Genomic DNA, 16922 nt, shown 5'->3' on the forward strand with positions numbered 1-16922 from the left:
CCTGGGCTGAAGGCGGCGCTAAACCGCTGAGCCACCCGGGCTGCCTTTATTCTGTAGAATTTTTTTTTAATTAAAGATTTTATTTATTTATTCATAGAGACAGAGAGAGAGAGAGAGAGAGAGAGAGAGAGAGAAAGGCAGAGGGAGAAGCAGGCATCATACAGAGAGCCCGACGTGGGACTGGATCCTGGGTCTCCAGGGTCACGCTCTGGGCTGAAGGCGGCGCTAAACTGCTGAGCCACCCGGGCTGCCCCCACTCTGCTAGATCTTAACGAAGAGGTTGTTGTGACCCATTTAGCATTTAGTCTCTCTCCTTGGATTAAAGTGAGGGCAGAGATATGATTTATTATTATTTTTTGAGCTCTCTGTATCTCTCCCAGGTGTAGCACAAAGTCTGGTGCAGTGAAGTAAATATGTAGTTCCTGAGTTCAGTAAATGATTGGTTAAGTGGGCTCTTAGGCCGTGCCCATGTAAGCCAAATAGAGAAACTCTTGGTGTAACTTCTAAAAATCTGTCGTAGATTATGCCCACTATTAGTTATGGAACACTATATTTTAATGGAAAATAGCCAAGCCAGGACTTAGGTCAAAGCCTGATGGATAGTACATATTCAATAAATATTTATTTAGTAAATGAAAAACTTCAATCAATCGTAAGTTTGGTTTGCACAACAGATTATAAACCCAAAGTACGGGAAACAAAATGAATTGCAGCGACTGTACCGAGGAGGTTGTCGAAGCAAAAACTGCATTGGGTCAAGTTAACTAGATAGGAAAGATTTTACTTAAGGCTATTGCGGTGGAGGAGACAGGCCAGGAGGCCACCCGAACTCTGCTAAGACTAAGGGTGGGAGGATTTTTAAACACTGGGTGATGTAGTGGAAAAGTATGGGCAGGCATTGGGGGAGAAGTCACAAACCACCTGTTTGCTCATTAGCTTTATCCATAGTAAAAATAAGAAAGTAGGTAGTTTTACCACTTGGGGCTGGGAAATAGAAATGTTTTCTTCCTTGATGACAACATTTCAAAGAGACGGCGCCCACATCCATGAGAAAGATCACTGCAAGTTGTAAAACGGCGCCTTCCTACATATTTATCTCTCAAAGGGCAGAGAAAGAATTTACAATGACAAGTTTTCTTTTTTTTTTAATCATAAATTTATTTTTTATTGGTGTTCAATTTGCCAACATATAAAATAGCACCCAGTGCTCATCCCGTCAAGTTTTCTAAAGAAAAATGCCCTAAGTAAAGGCAGATGGGGACCTAGAGCCAAGAAGAAGCCTAAGTTTAGGTTCAGCTGAAGGGAATATTAAGACCCTCCCAGGCAGGGTCTCAGGTCTCAGATAACCTGTGGCTTAGCGGGACTCGCCCTGTTTTGAGGGTCATCTGCTCGCTTTTAGACGAAGTTCCTTTTTGTGATCATTTGTGGGTCTGGCCGAGCGCGGACCGTGCCCAGGCCTCTGTCAGCGCAGGCGGCCTGACCCGCACGGTTCGGGCTCCTTCGCAGATCGAGTAGAGAGAGCATCGACTGGCACCGGATCAGCACCTGCTCTGTAAATTAAGGCGTGACCCTGTTACACCGGGAGACTTGCTCTATTTCCTTGAGCTTCGGGAACCCTGTGGCTCCATCTCAGCCCCGTGCAGTGCATCTTCTGCCTCCCGGTGGCATCTCCCTGCACCTTGGCCTGGGTCGCTCATGAGTCAGGGAAGACACCTCGAAATCTCCTCGTCCGGCCTCATAAGTTTATGGGAGGAGACCAAGTTCTTTAACAAGGAAGGAACTTGCCCTTGGCCGCGTCCACGTCAGGGGCAGAACCTGGGTGCCTGGCGCTATGCCCTCCGCAAGAATGCAGAACACGTTCACTGGGAAACCAAGCGCTCCCCCTCCGGAGCGCCTTCCCTCTGGGAGCTCTGTTCCTATTTCCCCCCTCTCTTCCCCGATTGCCACTGTGAGGCCGGTGTTGCTGTCGCCAGCTATCCAAGGTTGCCTTTCCCGTGTCTCTGCGTCCTCCGGGGCCTTGGACACCCAGAGGCAGGGCGGACTGGCCACGCAGCAGTGGGATTGTGTTTCTGGGCTCTTCGTACGCTGATCCCTGCTTACCTGCCTCGGTTTGTCCCTTCATGTCACAGATCAGAGTGAAGATTCGATGATTTGGAGGCCCTGATGGGAGGACTGCAGCAATCTGGGCAGGGTGACCCCGAACTTGATCACTATGGGCCCCTGAGGCTAATCCCCACCTTGTCCCTCCCTGGGGGCCCCCTCTCAGGAGGTCAGGCAGGGAGGTTGCTGACGTTGGTGTGGGGGCGGGAGCAGGATTTTGAGCTTCCCTCTCTGTCAGCTGGTGTCTGTTTTCACGACAGATGGTGGGTGGTGACGTGGCTCTATTGTCCTCCCTTGCCTGCCCTGGAGGGAGATTTCCTTTGCCAGCAAACGTGCTACACTTCCAGAGGAAATAGCATCTGCCTCTGAGCACAGGTCCAGAAGGCACCGCTACTCTCTGCATTGCATCCTTTGGCCTGAAAGCAACTCTTGACTCCTTGAAGTCTCACGGGGTAACCTGTTGTTCTCAGGCAGTTCCTCGGGCTACAGCAAAGGGCAACATCTTAGACCTTCCAAGGCAGTCACTAAAGTTAGATGCGAGGATGAACGTTCTTTACGCAAGGGTTTGTAGCTATGATTCGATGAACTCAAAAAACTTGAAATTTTTTGATGAATGAAACCATGCTCATCTTTTCTGAAATCCTCTCTTCCCTGTTCTAATACTGTGAGAATTTATCCTAAGATTGTTCAGTAACTTTTTTAATTTTAGAAAGTAGAAAATGGGAAATGCCTATGGATGGCTTTCGGAGAGTTCGGTGGTGCTTCGATTGTAGCATGCACCAGAATTCTTTGATTTGTGCTTGTGTCGGGGGTAAGGGGAAGGATGGGAGAGTGCTAAGATGCAGATTTTTTTAAAAAGATTTGTTTATTTATTTATGAGAGAGAGAGAGGCAGAGACATAGGCAGAGGGAGAAGCAGGCTCCATGCACCGGGAGCCCGACGTGGGATTCGATCCCGGGTCTCCAGGATCGCGCCCTGGGCCAAAGGCAGGTGCCAAACTGCTGTGCTACCCAGGGATCCCCTAAAATGCAGATTTTAGGGCTATATCAGCAGATTCATATTTTGTAGGCATGGCTACCCTGGAAAACGCATAAGAACTGCAGTGAGACTAAACTAAAATATATATATATTTTTTTCTTAGGGCTTCAGACTGAAGCTATTCATTTAGCAGACTAAAAACCACATTCGAGGAGAATAAATGGATAGAACTTTGGAAGACTTGTTAATGGAGGGACCAAGGAGGAGGGAAGAGTCATATAGTGAAATGAGAGAAGAAAGGGTGGGATTTTTGTGAATTGCAGAGCTCAACTACTTATGAAAGAAGAAGTCCTGGAGACCTCAGGGTGAAGGGTGAGGCAAAGGAAGGTGGCAGTCCCCATCTGACGCGAGGCTACCGAGGATGCAGTCACTTCAAAATAATACTATTAATTTTTTCCTTGGATTAAACTGGGAATAAAATGAATACATTCATCTGGTTTGTGGAAGCAGTTGAACTCAGAGCCTAAAATGTGGAAGCCTACTTGGGGACCGTGTAGGCCGAAGGGGCTTGGGATACCCCTGCCCATATGCAGCTGTGGAATAACGTTAGTAAGAGCAGTGATTCATATTTATAGGGTAGTCTAGTAGTTAGGATAACAGCTCAGTTGCTATAGCAAATGACTCCGAAATAGTTGTGGCTTAAGTAAGATAAAAGGTTATTTCTCACTTATAAAAAAAAAAAATCCAGAAAGGGTGACCAGGAGTAGCAGGGTAACTACACAGTCATCAGGGACTCAGGATCCTCCTCCTCCTTCTCCTCCTCCTCCTCCTTCTTCTTCTTTCTTCTTCTCCTTCTCTTCCTCCTCCTCCTCCTCCTCCTCTCCTCCTCCTCCTCCTCCTGCTTCTTCTTCTTCTTCTTCTTCTTCTTCTTCTTCTTCTTCTTCCTCTTCTTCTTTCCTAAACATGCAGCTTTTATTCATCTCTAAGGTGGTTGCCCTTGCTGCCACCATCAGAGTCACATTCCAGCCGGAAGGAAGGATAGTGATGGGAGGGAGGTGGGTATGGGCGAAGAGACGAAAAGGTGGGCATAGGGTTTCTCTTAAAGAAAATGATCTGTTGGGATCCCTGGGTGGCGCAGTGGTTTAGCGCCAGTCTTTGGCCCAGGGCGCGATCCTGGAGACCCGGGATCGAATCCCACGTCAGGCTCCCGGTGCATGGAGCCTGCTTCTCCCTCTGCCTGTGTCTCTGCCTCTCTCTCTCTCTCTGTGACTGTCATAAATAAATAAAAAAAAAATAAAAAAAAATTAAATAAAAAAAAAAAAAAAAGAAAATGATCTGTAAATCACCCTGGAGAGATGACTGAGCTTGATCACGTAGCCATTCCCAGCCGTGAGGGATGCTGAGAAGCCATGTGCTCAGCTTCACCTTATACTCCAGGTGAGAGCAGAAAAATGGGTACCGATGAATCTCCATGGTCTCTAAAGCCTGACACGTGAATCATCTTTTTTTTTATTTTATAAATTTATTTTTTATTGGTGTTCAATTTGCCAACATATAGAATAACACCCAGTGTTCATCCCGTCAAGTGCCCCCCTCAGTGCCCGTCACCCAGTCACCCCACCCCCCACCCACTTCCCCTTCCATTACCCCTTGTTCGTTTCCCAGAGGTAGGAGTCTCTCATGATCTGTCTCCCTTTCTGATATCTCCCACTCATTTTTTTCTCCTTTCCCCTTTATTCCCTTTCACTATTTTTATATTCCCCAAATGAATGAGACCATATAATGTTTGTCCTTCTCCGACTGACTTACTTCACTCAGCATCATACCCTCCAGTTCCATCCACGTCGAAGCAAATGGTGGGTGTTTGTCGTTTCTAACAGCTGAGGAATATTCCATTGTACACAGAGACCACAGCTTCTTTAACGTGAATCATATCTTATTCTCAGTGTGAGGCAAGTAATATGGTCGTATGATTTCCCTTTACAGATGAGAAAACTAGGCACTACGAGGCACAAATGGCCAACCTTGACTTTGAATTAGGGTCTTCTGATCACAACTTTCCAATTCTTTCTACTCTGTTGGGATGTTTTCCATTAAAACAATGTGAAGATGGAACTTTCCTGACCTTTCTGATTATATCCAGTAACTAAATATAAATCATATCCCTCCAGACACCTTCTAACTTAGGCGACTCCCTTTTACTCTCCTCTCATTGCACCCCATACCGATGGCTCCCTAGATTTGTTTTAGAGAGAGATTTCTAGGTCCCTCACTTTGAGCTCAACAGCTGCCAGGAACCAGAGACTATATTTTGTGGTTATTTTAATATAGATTTTTGGGAGCAGCCTCTCCGTTTAATCCTTGGCAGATAAACTCACGGGAGAGAGATGGGGAGTTATTTACGAAGACTTGCTGGCTGTAGGAGATTGGGCAGTTGTTAATCTTTTCAGCTGAGGTTGAGGGAGCCTCTTTAATCAGAATTTGTACGGGAATAATCCTTTCTTTAAATTCTGTCCCAATCCCTCCAATAATTGCAATCAGGGCAGTGTTCTTTGGGAGACAGTATGTGTTAACACGGAGTTCAAAGGGATGGAATGGGCAGACTGAAATGGCCCCAGAAAAGAGCCCAAGAAGAGTTCTGAACAACACTCTTGCATAACCTAAGTCTTTCATAGCCGTCCTTCCACCCGTGTCTAGGGAGGACTTATTCGAGGTTACCCCACATGTGACCCTGAGAAATGAGAACAAGATAAAGACCATCACAAGTCTAGAAAATTTTACTCTAAGAAACAACATATAAAAGAAACAAAGATGGTCCGTGGTTTGGCGCCGCCTTCAGTCTAGGGCCTTATCCTGGAGACCGGTGATGGAGTCCCACGTCAGGCTTCCTGCATGGAGCCTGCTTCTCCCTCTGCCTGTGTCTCTGTCTCTCTCTCTCTCTCTCTCTCTCTGTGTCTATCATGAATAAATAAATAAAATCTTAAAAAAAAAGAAACAAAGATGATTTTCAAACAAGTATATAGAGGGGACTTCTTATGTCAACTGAGACATATTTATGTACTGAGTAAATACATATTTATGTTTGTGTGGGGAAGAGGGTATCATCCAAGATGAGTAAGGCAAGAGGCCAAGTATGTTAGTTTGGGATCTTTGAGAAGAAGATGCCAAGATATGATTAAACAAGAAAAGGATTTTGAAGAGACAAGTGGCTGTGAAGGATAAAGGAGAGGGGACATGAGCGGGAAGGGAAATTCCTCAGGCCGGGGAAGGAGAGGGAGGGAAGTAGGGTCTTGCAGGAAGAAACGCAGACTGAAGCACAGTCTAGGAAAGTTGCAGCAAGGTCGGTGGGGAGTCTCTAAGCCCAAATCGTCTGTTGGGGGAGTCCTGCACGTTGTGGGACCTGTGCCGGGCTTCCTCACTAACTGGGAGTACTATGGCCATGTGGCTTGCACGACGATGGGGGACGCCGAGGGCTGGAAGCTGGGGCTGCTAGTCAGCTATGTCCCCTGCAGCAGGCTCTCCTCCAGAAGACCTCGGTAGTGCATTTCCATGACCATCCTACCTGGGTTCTCCGTTATTTGACTTTGGGGAGGTTTTTTTTTTGTTGTTGTTTTTGTTTTTTTTTTTAAATCTGTGCTTCAATTTTCTCATTTATAAAACAAAATCGTTACGGCTAGATGATCTCTGGGTTCTGTGCATCTCTTTCAATCCCTGATTTTACAGAGTCTCAGCCTTTAATCCCTCCAGGGCCGATATGTGTGTGTTGGGCAGTGGTGTGAGGGAGCCTGGGGGGGATTGGACGGGAGAGAAAGGTGTCAGTGGCTGGGAGGCAAAGCAGGTCGTGCGTCAGGTGCCTGCTTCCTGCCTCAGCCCTCCGCCTTTTCTGTGCTCTGTGCTCCATCCGGGCCAAGGGCTGGGCTGGCCATGGCTTGGCTGGCCATAGCTTCAGCCTAATCTAATCTAATCTATCACAGAGGTAATGAACTATAAAAGTGTGGATTCAATTACAATCGGAGGGGAGTTTTTTGTTGGCTGGAGTCTGGTGCTAGCGGGAGAATAGAAACTCCCGCTAGGTTGAAAGGCCCCATCTGTGCTAGCAAGGTCGGCCGTGGGGCCGGCAGCAGCTTACCGAGCACAATGCGGAAAGAACGACGATTTTTTTTTTAAAGGAAAAAAGTATTCACTTTTTAGATTTTGTCTTTTTTTTTTCCCCCCCAGGACTGGGCCATAGGGAAGAGATATTTTTCTTTGATTTTCTTACCCTCATTTCCTGGGCAGAGCCCAGGCATCTGCAGCGTCGTTCTGACTTTTCTTCTCTGTCGGGGACTCCCGCATCCTCCCCTCTCTCCCGCCTTCCTTCTCTCCCCAAGGGAGTACTGGCCTCTGCATTGGAGGACAGACGTCCTGTCAGGGTCCCTGCACGGCTTCGGTCTTCCCTTGTCCCCGTGGAGCCCAAAGTTGTCTGGGTCCCAGAGCCCGGCTTCCGCCCTGGGGCTGTGGTCTGTCTGTCCGGAGCCGCCTTTACACGTTGGATGCTCCCAAGGAAATCTGTCATGTTTGGCCTTGGGTTAGGGACGTTTGCACAGTTTCCCCTTATCTTCTCTATGCCATAAACTTTTGAACCTCCAGGTCTGCTATTGTTATTTGTACTGACCTTTGCAGCCCTGCGCAGAGCCCATGTTCAGTTAGCGGGTCCTAGGCCCTGACAGAGGCTTTCGAGGGGCACAGGCGTGCACCGGAGAAGGATGCCCCCCCCCGGCCCCCTGACCAGACTCGCCTAACTCCCCTTTCCAAAGGGAACAACGAGCAAGCTAATCACAAAACTAAGTGAGATATAAAAGTGGAGTGGTTTTTTTTCTTTTTCTTTTCTTTTCTTTTTTTTTTATGCCATTTGCTCTTTTCTTGCTCCTGACCCAACTATAATTATTCTTACTTGAGACATTATAATCTAAAGTATAGGTCTGGGCAGTCCCACAGCGATATATGGCTTTCCTGAAATTCTATATAAACTTAGTTAAAACTGTCTCAGCATTCATCCATCTTTACGGCAATGTGGTAGCATTCTTTATATTTTTTTATTTTTAATTTTTACTAAACAAATAATAAGAGCATCCTTTATCCCAGCTCCACCTCTCACCAGTAATGTGATCTTGGGCATACAGGATTTCCTTGTGCCTCGGTTTCCTTATCTTTAAAACAGGAATAATAGGGGCGCTTGGCTGGCTCAGTCTGTAGAGCATGTGTCTCCTGTTCTCAGAGTTGTCAGTCTGAGCCCCACGTCGGGTATTTGGCTACTCGAAAATAAAAAAATAAATTTATTACAAACACATGCATAATAATTTTCTCTTCTTCAAAGATCTTTTGCAACATACTGTGTGGTAAAGAAAGTGCCATATAAATATTTGCTGTATGTACAGCTATTATTTTCAAAAATCATGAACAACAGAGACGCAAAATCAAACATATAAAAGTCGCTTATAATTCATTCCCATGTATCCAGATTTCTTTGGAGAAACATTTTTTTTGAGTGGCTATAACTTTTTTTTCTTCTTTCATGGAATACATCCGTGTCAGGGACTAAACCAAGAATACTGTGAGGCTTCATAAAATGTCAAAAAGGAGAGCTGGACCGGTATTCCTACACAGGTTCTCACATTGGACTTATCTTACTGGAAATTAAAGGACACCTGGATGGTGTCGGGTGTAAGAATCCCTATTGGGAACTGGGAACCATAGACAGGAGGGCTTCTGCTTATGTTAAAATCAAGCAAATAACATGAAAATCAGATGCAAAATAAAACCCAGATTAGCATATAATCACATTAGCAGACTAATTGAGTCAGGGGCTCAGCACTTTGGGTAATAAGTTTGCACCCTTCAAAGGGAGAATAAGACAAAGTCCAAATTGTTTATCCATCCTTCTATTTCAATGCGGAGCAGAGGGTCCTGGGACCAGATGTGGCCAGGGTCCCATGCAGGCTGCCGCGCAGCGTCCCTTACTCTAGGGGACCTATAAGAGGGGATTAGAGGTCATAGACGGTGCGGCAACCCCCTAAGGCCTGAAGGATTAGCATCTAATGCAGCCAGCTTTGCAGAAAATCGGGCTCAGATGAGGATCTAACCTCTTTTATTTATCTTTGCTTTTCAAAAACTCTAAGAGTGAGGGGATTTCTTTTTCTTTTCGTACAGTGATGTTTTTTCAATCCTCAGAATTCGGGGGTAGGGACAGGGACGCTGGATCTATAGGTATTTGGCAGCTCTGAAATCTAACTGTGTTTTCCTTCTATGCACCTCTCCTCTGCCCCTTCTGGGCTTTTGTTCTTTCTGCCCAGTTTCCTTTTATCCATCCTCTCCTCCGGGATGCCGCACCCCAAATATCTGCATTGGAACCTCCTAAATTCTGAAAGGAAACTGCAAAATGCGCCCTACAGTGTGGGACCCTGTGCGGGCGCTGGTTTGGGGCCAAGGTTGGCGGGGCCTTGGGCCGCTGTGCGCCCCGCGCTCCCCGCACGGGCTCAGGCACTGGTGGCCCCACCAGGGCGCTACATGTCCTGGGGAAGGGGGGGGGCCTGCGCCCTCTGTGACGCCCCTGCACCCCCGCACTCCAGCGCTGCCAGGTCGGGGGAAGCAGCGCCCACGGGGCCACGAGGGCCCTGCCATCCAGCTGCAGGTCACAAAGGTCACAAAGCCAGGCACCGGGTCACGCACCCCCACCCTGCTGTTTCCTTAGGCTCCCTACGCACAACTGGCTCCTTTTTCAGTTTCCCGCTACTATGTTTTTTGTAAACATCTTGTGGAGGCCGAGAGAATGAAGGCCATCCCACCTTAAGGTCAGCGTTAGCGCACGTCCAGCCATCCCAGGCCCCTGGGAGTAAGAGCTGAGATTTACGTTACTTCAGTTACAGGAAGAAAACAGCTTGCGGCTCGACGTCCTAGAAAGCCCCGTATTCGAATAAAAACTGAGCCCAAGCCTGCGGCGGAAGCCCCTATTAGAATGAGAACAGAGCTCAATGCCCTCAAAGGCCCCATATCAAAATGTAAACGGAATTTGAGGAATTGCTCCCCCCTCCTGGAGGTCCCCCAGACCAGCCCTTAAAACTCAGCTGAATCAGGTGCACTTGGACCCAAGCTCGAGCTTGTAAACCAGCCCTCGTGTGCTTGCATCGGTGCCGGCTCCTCGGTGGTTTCTCGGATTCGCAATCTTGGGCACAACAATCTCATAAAATTGAGGCGTAAAGTGCTTACATCTTATCTGCAGAAAACGAGTTTGATCTGAAAGCAGAACATTTTGTCCCTGTTTATGTCCCCCTCAAATTTACATCACACACTCCTCAAGCAGGCCCGAAAATTCTGCAAAATGCTCTTATTTCCGACTCTGTCACAGGCGCCGGTAAACGCCGCAGCAGAAAGTAAGCCCCAGTGTCTGGGTTATGAGAGGCAGGAGGGGCGGGGGGCAGTGCGCAGCCTCGGGGTGACCCGGCCACGGGGTGACTCGGCCTCGGGGTGACCCGGCCTCGGGGTGATGGCCTTGGGGTGACAGCCTTGGGGTGACCGGCTCTGGGTGACCCGGCCTCGGGGTGACCCAACCTCGGGGTGATGGGGCCTCTGGGTGATGGCTTCCGGGTGACCCGGCCTTGGGGTGATGGCCTTGGGGGGCCTCGGGGTGACCCAGCCTCGGGGTGACCCGGCCTTGGGGTAACAGCTTTGGGGTGACCCAGTCTCGACGTGACCCGGCCTCGGGGTGACCTGGCCTCAGGGTCATGGCCTTGGGATGACCCGGCCTCTGGGTGATGGGCCTTGGGGTGACAGCCCCGGGGTGATGCGGCCTTGGGGTGACCCGACCTCGGTGTGACGGCCTCGGGGTGACCCGTCCTCGGGGTGACGGCTTTGGGGTGACAGTCTTGGGGTGACTGGCCTCCAGGTGACCCGGTCTCGGGGTGACCGGCCTCCGGGGGGCCTGCGGGTGGCCCGCCCCGCCCTGAGCCCACCAGCCCCCCGTGACCCGGGGCAGGCGGCCCCCAGAGGCGGCTCTGGGAGGGAAGGTGTGAGGCGGCGGCGGGGCAGGTGCGGCGGGGCAGGTGCGGCGGGGCAGGTGCGGGGGGGCTGCAGGCAGGTGTCCCCGAGGGCGGGCTCGCCGGGACCCGGTGCCGAGGAGCAGGGATCTCGGAGGCGGACGCAACGCACATCATTCCCGCGGCCTCTGGACTCGGAGAAACCGTCAAAAACCCGAAAGTTTAAGTCCCGGGGTGGAAGTGCCGTTTCCCATCCTCGTGTAAGGAGCGTGGACGCGGAGCCGCGAGACAGGGCAGGCCGCGGGGAGGCGGGGACCTGGGGGGCGGGGGCGCGGGGTCAGGACCACAGCCGCCCGCGGGGGGTCTTCCTGCCAGCTCCCGGGCCCCGAGGAGGGAGTAGCCCCTGAGGAGGGAGCAGCCCCGAGGAGGGAGTAGCCCCTGAGGAGGGAGCAGCCCCGAGGAGGGAGCAGCCCCTGAGGAGGGAGCAGCCCCGAGGAGGGAGTAGCCCCTGAGGAGGGAGCAGCCCCGAGGAGGGAGTAGCCCCTGAGGAGGGAGCAGCCCCGAGGAGGGAGTAGCCCCTGAGGAGGGAGCAGCCCCTGGATATGCTCTCGCCAAGCCCCCCTCAAACTGGGACATGGAAGGCCGCAGGCCCCTGCCCAGCTGTGCACCAAGGGCTGCGGGACGCCCCGTGCCCTTGCCTCCCCACCCCCCTGTCAGGCCACCCCTCCCACCCCTCCTGCCCCCTCCAGCCCCCTCCTGCCCCTCACCCCTCCTGCCCCCTCCCGCCCCCATCCTGCCTGTCCACTGACCCACGGGAAAGTTCCTCCAGGTGCCCACCTGCCAGCATCCGGGGGACAGGCCTGCCCCCACGTCACCTCTCTCCCCCTCGGCCTCCACACAGTCCCCGAGGCCCTCAGTCCCGCGGAGCCGGGGACGTGCCAGGTCCCTGTGGCTGACCCTCCAGGTCCCCAGGGCTCTCGGCTCCCCGTGGCATGGAGGGCGTGGGGAGGGTGCAGGGGGCCACTGAGGGCCAGGAGGACGAGGGGCGGCCCCACTGCGCAGGTCACCGCCGTTGGGTGTGCGGGCCCCTCGGGGTCCCAGACCCCGACCCCAGCAGAGCCTGGTCACCCCGGGGCCCCACCAGCAAAGCACAGGCCCCGCACTTGCAGGCCGTCCGTCTGTCCTTGTTCTCCTGGACGGAGCCGCATGAAATAGTCTTTTCCTTTAAGCTGGTCCCTCGGTGATGTTCAAAGAGCCAGAATGTGTCGTGCAGGGAAAATCTGCAGGTTCGATCACTGTTTCCAGGCTGCATCGATTTGCTTCCAATGATCCCACATTGCTTTCAAACCAAACTGAAATGACTTGGCGATTATCCACGTGTATATTTATCTGTATTTTCTGGACATCTTGTTATAGTCTCAAAATTTTTCTGGATGTGCCTTGTTGTTAGCCCTCACTTTTCACTTCCTCATCCCAGATTTTTGCAAAGAAAGCAAACACGAATTACTGTGTGACCGTTCTTTCCTTTAAAGCCAAAATTGACGTATTTATTAAGGAAAAAATTTATAATGCAAAATCAGGGACACTCCTGCTAATCTGAGATACTTGGGTAAATTTGAGGGCGTGACAGGCCCAGGGCCCAGGTGTTCTCACCAAGGGGCGATATGGGCGATGAGGGGGGTTGGGAGTGGTCGGGGGTGAGGCATGGACAGACCCAGACGGCTGAGGTTCTTATTTGATTTGATGATTTGATTTGATTTGAGGAGCTCGACTCCTAGACAAAGAATAACCCTGTAGCTCCTCGAGTTTGCCTGGTGTTTATTTTTTGACATCTTTTTACGAATTATAAGGGGTGGTATGAACTTTAGTAGCGTTATGCCTCCCAACCTTAGATCCCTAGTCACATGCCACCTTAAAGGGGTCTGATTCAAGGATCAATAACATGGATTGGTTGACGGGCAGGGTTACAGCTCGACAGTCCCTCCTACCTCCTTCGTGAAGGGCGTCATCTCTTCTTGCTGGAGGACCGGAACTAGCCTTAAACTGAGTGCTTTGCCCACAGAACCTAACCCCTAAATATCTGAGTCATAAACAAATATCTAGACTGTTCTTCGCTTTGTGAAGTTTGCTCTTCCCCGCCCTGGCCCCTCTCCCGTTAGCACAGCTCCTGCTGCGGGTGCAGCGTCCCGCCCTGGGCCCGGGCCCGGCTTTGGGAGAGGCTGGCACCGTGGGTGCTGACAGCGGGCTCAGCAGCAGCAGCCGTCGGGGGAGGGAGGCACTGACGCCGCCGGGGGAAGGAGGTCCCGAGGCAGGAGAACAGACCCACGGGACGCGTGAATGCCGGGCGTTGGGCCATTTGCAGTGGGACTCGGAAGGGCGTGCGAGCGGTGACGCTTCTTCCTGGGGGGGGGGGGGGAGGCTTGTCCTCTGCTCTGCTGCCTCCCTCCAGGTCTCTGCACAGGTCCTGCTGGGAAGGGGTCAGGACCCCCCACAGCCCCAGGGCTCGGCCCCGCCTGCTGTGGGTCTGCTGTGCCGTCTCCCCACCCTGGCCTGTGGGCGAGCGATGAGGGCCCAGGCCTTGGTCTGTTGGCTCACGTGAGCCCTGGGGCTGGCCCTCCGTCTGCGGCCGCTGACGCTGGAAGGGCCGCCTTCGAGGCCAGCTCGGCGGGGTGAGGCCGCTCGGCCCAGTCGGGGAAAGAACAGGAAAGAGACCCGTGACCCCGGTCACCTGGCCGGCCCGACCGCTGTCTCATGACCCGCTTCAGTCAGGCAACCTCTCGAAGGGCCAGTCATGTCACGCCCGTGGAAGGCCAACCCTTCTGTCTCACTCAACACAGTGGGGATTGGCTTTAGCGTTTTTCTCTGAAAGGGCAGCCGGTCAGTGCAGTGTGTGCTCAAGAACTTGGCCTTGAGTGTGGCTTGGGCAAGTCGCTTCATGTTTTGAGCCTGTTTCCAGGTCAGGAAGACGAGGATGGTATGTTCGGTTTTCCCTAATGACTGTGATTGCTGCTGAGTGCTTTTCAGTTCGTGAAGGTGTGGCATGAACCACAGCTTACCCACGCGCGGGGCTGCGCCCCTGCTCAAGGGACAGCGCCAATGTGAAAATGTAAGTCACATCGATAGGAACATCCATATAATGAAGCGTGTTGATCCTCACGCGACTCTGAGGGAGACTTAAGGGGCTTCCACCCACCTCCCAGTGGGGAAACCCGAGGTTCAGGATGACAGATGACCGCAGGACGACTCCAGGTCTAAATGAAATCCGTCTCGTCTCAGCGTAACTTGCACCTCCGGGAAGTTTCCAGTGGGTCGCACCGTTTTTCCATCATTCAAACCGCCCCTCACTGATCAAATGAGAGTGTGACGCTTGTGTCTTGAACCTGAGCCCGAAGTGAGATTTCAGTTATCCTGGGACCTCAGAGAGGTAGACGGGTTATTCCTTCTGACCTTTCCCGTGGCCTCCACCAAGGGTGTTGTGTGGTTTTTAAGAGACCAGCTGTGCTAAGTCCTGAGGGAGATGACGGGGACAGAGACGTCACCGCACGTTGACGTTACCTTGTGCCGGTCGCTGAGACAGCTGTGCGGTTCTTAACACCCGTCATCAAAGTTTTAAGCCCAACGACAATTCTACGAGAGAATGTAATGATAGAAACCCAATTAAAAATATTTCATTTATTTATTTATCACCGACACACACAGAGAGAGGGAGAGACACAGGCAGAGGGAGAAGCAGGCTCCACGCAGAAAGCTGGACTCGATCCCAGGACCCGGGGTCACACTTTGGGCCCAAGGCAGATGCTCAACCGCCGAGACCCCAGCTGCCCCCCTCAACCATTGTAGATCTTTAAGAGACAAACAAAACATATTTAGTCATAATTAGTGCCAAATATTTTGCAGATCCACTTAAAGCTCCCAGTGTGTGATGTAATAGTTGTGGTTGCGTCTTTTACCAGGGGCCACCTGCCGGGTCCTAGAGAGTGAAGCAGGAGCGTATCTCCGTGGTCCCCGCGGCTGGTCCCCTGCACCAGGGCTCTGAGGGCGGGGAGCCCAGGCCTGGGACCCTCTCTGTCTTCAGGGCGCTGCGTGCGTCCCTCTGCCCACGCAGTGGCCGAGGCTGACCTGGACGCACCTGGATCAGAACGCAGGGAAGGTCGGATTCAGTTCCTCCGACCCGGAGGCCACATTGCGAGTGTCGACAGCGACGGGAGGGCCCCTCTGCTGGAGCAGATGCAGAACCGTGGGGGGTGGGGGCGCGAGGCCGGGGGCTCAAGCTGCAGACCGGCCTGTCCCGCAGTTAGGGGGCTCCACAGAGTCCCCCCCAGGGCTTGGGCCTCTGGCTGGGGCACGGGGTGATGAAGGGCCCCAATAACCTGATTGCATGGAGTCTGCGTGCGCTTGGCAAAAGCAGGCTGTTAGCACACGCATTCCAGTTTTAAGAAAACGACTAGGTTTTATTTGAAAAAAAGATAAAAATGGTGCATACGGTTTCGAGTTACCGGGGTTACAAGGTCCTCCAGCTTGGGTACCGACTGCCCCGGAGCCGAGGCGCAGAAGTGTTGTTGGGGATCTTGCTGGTGCGTCGGGTGCACCCTGCGCTCACCCCGGGATCCTGGCTCAGCTCCTGGAGTCTCCCACGGCCTCACGCACTGGGTTGCCTGAGGGAGGGACGGCGGAAGGGGGGACCGTGTGGGGTCCACCGTGTAGATGGCAGGAGAGAGGAGGGACCATGCAGACCCGCTGTCTCTAGGCCATCGCACTGTCCCTCCTTCCACAAAACTGAGTCCGGGTTGAGGAGCGAAGGTGATGGACTTTACTGGTTTTCCTGGCACAGGACTTGCCCCGTGTGGAAGTAAAGGCCCGAGTTCTGGGTCTTCCAGCCCCTCAGGAGGGCCGGTGGCCACCCTGCCTTTAGCTTGAAGGAGGGTCTGGCTCTAGGGCCAATGCCAGGGTGACCCAACGTCCTGCTTCAACCCCAGGAATAAGCCTTCCTCCTGTCGCGGATGGGAGCCAGGTTCCAGCCACCTGGGGAGGCCTCACTGGTTCCAAACTCCCTGCTGGCAGCAAGGTGGGGAGGGGGTGATGGCAGTGGGTCAGGAACTGGGTCTGGGGGGGGATGGAGGTGGGTCAGGACTGGGCCTGGGGGGGGATGGAGGTGGGTCAGGACTGGGCCTGGGGGAGGGGATGGAGGTGAGTCAGGAGCTGGGCCTTGGGGGGATGGAGGTGGGTCAGGAGCTGGGCCTGTGGGGGATGGAGGTGGGTCAGGAGCTGGGCCTGTGGGGGATGGAGGTGAGTCAGGAGCTGGGCCTTGGGGGGATGGAGGTGGGTCAGGAGCTGGGCCTTGGGGGGGATGGCGGTGGGTCAGGAGCTGGGCCTTGGGGGGGATGGAGGTGGGTCAGGAGCTGGGCCTTGCGGGGGGATGGAGGTGGGTCAGGAGCTGGGCCTTGGGGGGGATGGAGGTGGGTCAGGAGCTGGGCCTTGGGGGGGTTGGAGGTGGGTCAGGAGCTGGGCCTTGGGGGGGATGGAGGTAGGTCAGGAGCTGGGCCTGGTGGGGGGGATGGAGGTGGGTCAGGAGCTGGGCCTTGGGGGGGATGGAGGTGGGTCAGGAGCTGGGCCTTGGGGGGGATGGAGGTGGGTCAGGAGCTGGGCCTTGGGGGGGATGGAGGTGGGTCAGGAGCTGGGCCTTGGGGGGATGGAGGTGGGTCAGGAGCTGGGCCTGTGGGGATGGAGTGGGTCAGGAGCTGGGCCTTGGGGGGGATGGAGGTAGGTCAGGAGCTGGGCCTGGTGGGGGGGATGGAGGTGGGTCAGGAGCTGGGCCTTGGGGGGGATGGAGGT

The 16922-nt window shown here is 53.0% G+C and overlaps 1 protein-coding gene across 1 annotated transcript; it reads right to left on the minus strand.

Annotated features, from left to right (window-relative positions):
• Nucleotides 1–10409: 10409 nt before the first annotated feature.
• LOC129517263 (proline-rich protein 2-like) lies at nt 10410–11267 on the minus strand. The gene has a single exon (XM_055336950.1). It carries the CDS (start codon nt 11265–11267, stop codon nt 10410–10412), a length of 858 nt encoding a protein of 285 aa, XP_055192925.1.
• Between the last annotated feature and the right edge of the window lie 5655 nt (nt 11268–16922).

Source organism: Nyctereutes procyonoides, unplaced genomic scaffold (genome assembly GCF_905146905.1).
Source record: "Nyctereutes procyonoides isolate TBG_1078 unplaced genomic scaffold, NYPRO_anot_genome, whole genome shotgun sequence".
In the NCBI taxonomy this organism is placed as follows: Eukaryota; Metazoa; Chordata; class Mammalia; order Carnivora; family Canidae; genus Nyctereutes; species Nyctereutes procyonoides.